This window comes from Atta cephalotes (genome assembly GCF_000143395.1).
Source record: "Atta cephalotes unplaced genomic scaffold scaffold00020, whole genome shotgun sequence".
NCBI lineage: Eukaryota > Metazoa > Arthropoda > Insecta > Hymenoptera > Formicidae > Atta > Atta cephalotes.
Window position 1 is genome coordinate 2,765,961 of NW_012130084.1, and position 7,366 is coordinate 2,773,326.

At 31.3% G+C, this 7,366-nt stretch overlaps 1 protein-coding gene across 1 annotated transcript in view; it reads left to right on the forward strand.

Annotated features, from left to right (window-relative positions):
• The first annotated feature begins 6,469 nt into the window (after window positions 1-6,469).
• The window catches only part of LOC105619272, a 77,106-nt gene continuing 76,209 nt past the window's right edge, over window positions 6,470-7,366 (forward strand). The window contains exon 1 of the mRNA XM_012200797.1: window positions 6,470-6,782. Within this exon, the coding sequence (XP_012056187.1) occupies window positions 6,470-6,782 (313 nt within the window). The remainder of the gene's footprint in view (window positions 6,783-7,366) is intronic.

The following is a 7,366-nucleotide window of genomic DNA, read 5'->3' on the forward strand; positions in this document are numbered from 1 at the left end:
AAACTCTTTTATTTTCATGTGAATGTAAACAAAACGAATAAAATAAAAATAATTAAAATATTCTTTTTGTTACATTCATACAGTTTTCTGTGTATCCGAACAGCTGATGTAAGTTCTGATAGGCTTTTTTATATTCTTCACTGATAGATTCTTTTGAGCCTCATTTTATATATTTGTTTATGAAACTTTCTGTAAAATATCGTGCACTGTCCTACAAAATGTACTGCATGCGGACAATTTTTATGCTCGATCTCTTGCGCACAAAATCATCCAAAGTGTGCATACAAGAGAGAAATAATAATGATTTCGGAATTTTTTTCATTGTAATCCCGTTACTGATTTTATTGCTCGCAAAATATTGACGATTTTATTGTTTCATTATCATTTGCGGAAAACATTAAAAAATAGACAGTATGAGCTATTAATATAAAACATGATTTCCTCTCGATGTGAAACTTATATTCAAATTCAAGTGATACATCTATGATTGCGGCGCATCTACGTTGACGGCCGCTTTGAGGATTCTCGCGCATAAGAGATAAAGCATAAAAGTCATCTGCATGCAATACATTTTATAGGATATTTCACAGAAAGTTTCATGAAATTTTGCTGATCGATTTTACAGTAAAAGGGACATACAGTAGAGATTGTTTTCCGTAAATGAGGCTTTTTTTTGCATAAAGGATCGCTCCGAGATTTAAACTAATTTATATTATGAGCATAATTAGCACTAAATTATAGTATTTTTGTTTTTGTTATTTCTTTTTTAATGTGAATTTTATCTTTATTAAAAGTCAGCAAAAAATTATTTCTTGCTAAACGGTTAGAATAATAAAAGCAGGATTAAAGCAATAAAAAGAGCATTAAATCGTCTCATGTGATCATACTCGTGTTGGTATTCTAACTTAATAGACATTTTTCTGTCCAGATATGAATGAAATTCATCCTGAGACCGACTTTATGTGCCGTATAACGACAAAGCTTTTCAAGTCTGTTGATTGGCTATAGGACAGAGAGGTTCTTAGATTTCTCTGTTTTGCAGCCAATTAACACGCTTAAAAAATTTGGTGTACAATAAAAATGGACAATGTAACATTAGCCTAAAAGGAAAGCAGTCAAAAATATTAGACAGACACTTGTGTCAATTATTAGCGTTTTTTTTTTACGAAAAAACTAATGCAAATCATACATATTTTAGTTTACATATTTTTAGTGTTAATAAATAATTAGATTCTTTCAAGGTTATTATGACGACAAAGAATATATACAATTAAAATGCTTAAATTATTTATTAACACTGAAAATATGTGATTTGGATTCAATTGCATTCAGTGTACACCAATGTTGTACTAGTTTTTCTAATGAAAAACATTATATGTCTTTTGAAAGCAAAACGGCCATAAAAAACATAGTCGATAATTATAATCGAATCTTAAAAGATGTATAAACTAATCAATGGTCAGTGTTTATAATCTGTTCTTATATCAAGATCGTCTTAAGTAATGTCTTAAGATGCTACGGCCCTCTATTGATTCATAACATCTTAAGATTGTACTTAAGATAGTCTTAAATATAAGAATTGATTTTGAATACTAATCACAGAGCGGTATTAGCATCTTAAGACATTACTTAAGACGATTTTAAAATAAGAACAAATACCGATCATTCATTGACAAAAGAGTTACGCACAGATCTAGATACTGTAGAGCTGGTATTTATAGTCAGATCTTATATTCAAGACAGTCTTAAATATGGTCTTAAGAAGTTACGAACCAATCAGGTTCTGTATTAGCGTCTTAAGACATTATTTAAGACGGTTTTGAAATAAGAATCGACTATGAATACTGGCCTAGATATTGCGATCATTTTCTTAACAGTGATAAATATGGCTTAGAAACTTTTTCGTAAATTTTATCGAGAAGAATCAAAATAGTCTGATGGCATTTTGCCATATTTGTTATCGTTTCCGAGTTAATAGTTTTTCTGTCTAGATCTGTTTGTAACTTTTTTTATGAGAATAATAATTTTGATGAGAAAGTAATAAAAAGATATTGTAATAGATAAAAATATACTAACATCAAAATTTTGAACTATTTTCAAAAGATTATATACTAAGTTATTATTATAAATTTTATTATGCTTTAAATGTTACGCGTTTTATTATATTTAGTTATATGTGCGAAATTTTGGAACCCAAATTATAACATTGTTTTAATTGCTAATTTATTTTGTTATATCTTGTAAGCGTAAAATATTAATTAGTAGCGATTAATAATCTTCGATATTAGACTCTCGAACGATTTTACTTTCACTGTTAAAACAAATTAGATTCACTCACGGAAGGTGTTCTTATTAACTTATACACAAATTAAAATCTCTTGCTTTGTTTCTGGTATTTAATTAATCATCATACCATTAGAAAGTTGCGCGCAACGCAGAAACTTTCATAAGCTTGATTAAAATCGCTAGCAGGGTTACGTGCTTGGCGGCACGATAGGTCTTCTGTTAGGAAAATTACGTCAGGGATGTTCGCAATACACACACCGCGCGTAGAAACATAAAACATTTGCAGCTTAGAATAGCCACTAATGGGCGGAATTGCTAAATCTGTACTTTCACTTTGTACGATCTATTATGCACAGAAATGCGGCGAGGCTTTTTAGCTTGACTCTCCATGAATATAGCTTAATTACTCGATATCGCGAATTCTCGCAATTCGTTTCTTGTCAGGTTTATGTCTCCTTACTTTATGTTTGACAAAACGGACGCTTTAACACTTAACGTCTATCATACATGACGAATGTCATCTTTCAGTTGCAGACAATAGGAGTCAAGAGTCTATAGAGAGTGAAATCAAAAAGTCTTGACAAAAGAGCTATTCTCGTCACAGTTTGTAGTCTCTTTGAACATTTCGGTTGAAACGTAATTGTCCGTTATATACGTACGTGTGTAACAGAAAATAAAAAACGCGATTTCTGAAAAAAATCTTGCACACAAACGGAATAGCAAGTATTCGTTCGCGTACAAGGTACATACCTCGGTGCATACTAAAATGCGGGGGATCTGTAAGACAAACAAATGACGCAAGAAATATAGAAAAACGTTTGAAGATGCGAACGCGTCATAACCGGTCGTCGTAATAATTCACGATGCCTTCGTCACGATCGTTTTAGTTGCAGGTAATTAAAATCCCATTACATGGCGATTACAGAAGTTTCACTGGGAAGGACATCTAAATAACGAGGAAGAAGTCGCGGGTTAGGAGAAAAAGAATTCCCCCATTCTCATGTGTATTCATGACCGGAATCGCGGATAATGTTTGTAGTAGTCTCCTCCCGCATCATACCTTACATATGTAGAATATTAATTCTCATCATTTGTATGCAATGTATGTAATATCGCCGCGAATGCGCGTAGCCGTGGAATGTCGCAGGTGCAAGTCACTCAAGAAAGCATATTATGGACTATGTGTATGACAGCGAACATGAATAAATTATATTTCACATCGCTCTCGGAGCTGTTAACAGATACAAATCATCGTTTCTAATTACGTGAAAATCTCGCGGATACAAAATCGGAGAGTGAATCAGATTAGAGGCCAAAATCTTTTTTGTAAAGTTCAGAGAAAGTATAATGATGATTAAGCATATGAGTAATAGTTTTTAGGCCAGTATTATTGAATGAAATAGATTGAAACAAAAGTAAAACTGATTTTCATTTAACAATGTATCAAGGTATCAATTAAGATTAGAAAAATAATATTGAGTAATAGTTGTATTATACAGGATTAAAAAGAAAGCATTCAGCATTATTTTATTTAATACATACCGTACTTAGTAAGAAAATCTTAGTAAACATAAGTCGAAAACTCAATCATTTCTAAGATACAAACAATTTTGTATGTTAGTATCATGTCTGATTTAGGTCCACGATTTTTCATTTTCTGACTAATTTAAGTGGTTATTAATTTTAACTTGATGATAATGTAAAAAAATTGTACTTTTCCAACTATGATTAATCATAAACTGATAGTTTTGTAATGAATAATTTTTAAAATTACAATAATCATTTAATGATTAATCATTGCTGAAAAAATAATTTTTATATTATTATTAGATAAAGTCTATTCACAAGTTAATCAAAGAATAAAAACTAAGTTTTATTGGCTTTTACGTGTCGCATGTGACATGAAGATTTATTACTAGTGTGTTTACAAACCATGTTTTGAATAGCCTCATTCAATATGTTTCATACATACTTGGTAATAAAAGATTTTACCGATAATTGTTATTACAATCAGTGATTACGGATCTATTTGAGGATTATACACCATTATAAAGTAATATACTAAAGATTATTCTTTTTTCATATCGTATGTAACATATAGAAGCCAATAAGTTAGTCATGAGATACTAATGTACAAAACTGTTTATATTTCAGAAATGATTGAGATTTATGTTTATTAAGATTTTTTTTTACTCGGTGCATTACCTATCATATAATATGCTTTTTTTAAGCTTAGGCTTGTTTTTTTTAGTTGTACTTCTTGCAAGGTTTATTTTTCCTCTTTTTCTTTTCATGTTGAAAAGAAAAGGAGAAAGAATGAATACAAGAAGTTGAAAAGAACAGACATCTTTACAAGCCGAAAAAGTCATGATATAGTGACAGTTTTATTGAGTGATAGATTATTTAGTGACAGATTATGTTTTGAAGCAAGGATTATAATAAAATAATAAATTATAAAAATTTTACTTAGTCGGTATTTATAGTCAAGGGATACAGTTCCGAATAACCCCTGCTCGCGATTATAACTTTAAATTTTGCACATAAATTCTCTCAATGTGAGGAATAAAAAGCATATAGTATATCTCAACTTCGAGAAATGAAAAAACAGTTTTTTATTTTTCGACTTTCATTCAGTAGATCTTCGCGTGGAAAGTTATGCGCCCTTTGGCTTGGAAAGTGGAATGAAACTCTTTTTACGTGGAAAGAGTGACCGCAAAGAGTTGCCCGTTTCTTGAGTTCTCAATTTTGAAACTGAATTGTGTGCCAAATTTTATCTTATATTGAGGCATTAATCACAGAGAAGTTTGAATGAGATGACAATAATTATCAGAGCTGGAAAGCCTTCAGCTATGATAATAATTGTCACTTCAATCCCTGAAATTTCTCTGTAATTAATATCTTATTGTAGGGTATCATTTGGCACAGAGTTTAATTCAAAAATTGAGGGCTCAAAAAACGGACGAAAAAAACTACCTTTTTGCGGTTAATCGGTCTGAATTTTAGTCGATAAATATTGTTATAAAAATTTTTTTCATTTCCCGAAGTTGAGACCATATGTTTTTTTATTTCTTACGTAAAGAACAATTTATATATAAAAAATTTCAGATCAATCGCGAGCAGAGTTCTCTAATTGAGTTTTATATTTGAGATTTATATTTTGAGTACTTCAGTATATTTTGTATACTGTTTCAAGTATACAGTTTTGAGATATCATAAACTAATTAGAGGTTGTAGAGTTAGAGATATCATAAACTAATTACAACTTGTCTTGACATTACTTGAAACGGTCTTAAAATAAGAACGAATACTGCTCTTAGAAAAAGCTGTAAGATTTAAAAAAAATAAACCGTCACTTCTAAAGGTTAAACACTTTGTATAATGGTATTTATAAGTCATTCATTCACTTTAATACATGTTATCTTGTTTTCTGTCGGCATTGCTGCATTTCTGTTGTTACGACTTCAAAGACAGGAGGCGACGTTTCGCAAATAGCAGAGCGTTCCGCTTTACCATTCTGTCCATGTTTCTCCGCGACATAGAGCCGCTCATCTGAAAGACAAACACTGGTGGCGACATACTGGTATGTCACAGGAGATAATCATCGTCATAAATTCATCATCATCATCGTTAAGACGCCCGAAGCGTAATCGCTCATCTGTTTGCGCGGTTCGCCGCTAACGCATCATTGTCAAGATTGTCATGCCTTGCGAAATGAACGAATTTCATTGAAATAACGAAAGGGGGAAAGAGGAAAAAAAGCATTTTGTTCCGACATTGTTAGAGAATAGAAAACGAGTTATGTACTTATTGCGAGAATTGCTATACCTACTTCCGTTATATTAATTTCTTGAAATTCTTTTCATCGCATTATATAAAATGCTCTAAAGTTATTAATGGTTATAAGAACTGTTTTGAATAAGATTAAAAACCTTTTTTTTAAATGATTGCCATAATATGATTATTTTTTTTAATTTAGGATTTTACAACGAGTTATTTTCATGTTAGACAGTGTTCTGTTTTCAAATATGCGGACAAAAAGTGATACACCTGATTTCTGATATTTAAAAAATAAACAAAATTGTTCGCCAACGTGAAGCGCATGCATTCCATCGTGCGGATTGGTGAAATGTAAAAGGAACAAAAAAGCGAATTTGGTGCAAACTGTGAGAGATATTGTATCGCGATGTCGTCGACTGGTGAATTTTCGACGTTGTCGAGCGGCGAAGCCACCGGAATTGGCGAGGACTCATTGCCGAGTTCGAGAGAGGCAACTGCCGAGGCCGCGGGTTCCGGCGGTGGTTTCATGCCACTGCGCGAGTTCCTGGACAGATTCTCATTGCCAAGAGTAGTCAGGGTCGAAGGTGCTGGTGGAAGGCCGATACTGCTATATAAGCAACAACAGAGATCGCTTAGAGTCACGGCTACACTGCTGATGCATCGTTACCGTCACGATGTCAAAGTGGGACCGGAAATAGTCATCCCGGAAGGTTATCCTGGTGAGTACAATCTCAGACAGTACTGTGGACTTATATTTTCTTATTTATGTAAACGAGTAAGCAACGAGATTGAGTAGACATTCGTTTCTTAAACAAAGAAAATTTAATGAAGTTAATTCAAGAATATATCAGAAAAAAGCTAACTATTTTTAAATCAATCATAATATGTACATATATAAGCAAAAATGTCGTAAGCAAAAAGATTCTTATTTCAAAGATTTTAGTCTTGATTTGATTGAGTTTGTTGTAAGATTTTTGATGGAGGAAATCTCAAATGCAAAGTAATACTTATATCAACATAAATTCAATTAAATCAAGATTAAAATCTTTGAAGCAAAATTACTCGTATATAAGCAATATTTTTGCTTATATAGGAGCATATTATGATAAATTTAAGAACAATTTTTTTTTCTATATAATTCTAGAAAAGATAAAAAAATCTTTTAAGTTCTCTTAAATTTTAATTTAAAAAAAATCAGGGAAGTATAATTATTTCTATTAATCGTAAATTTCTGAAATATATATCAATTTGTGAGAGTATATATATATATATATATATATATATATATATATAGTATAATAAT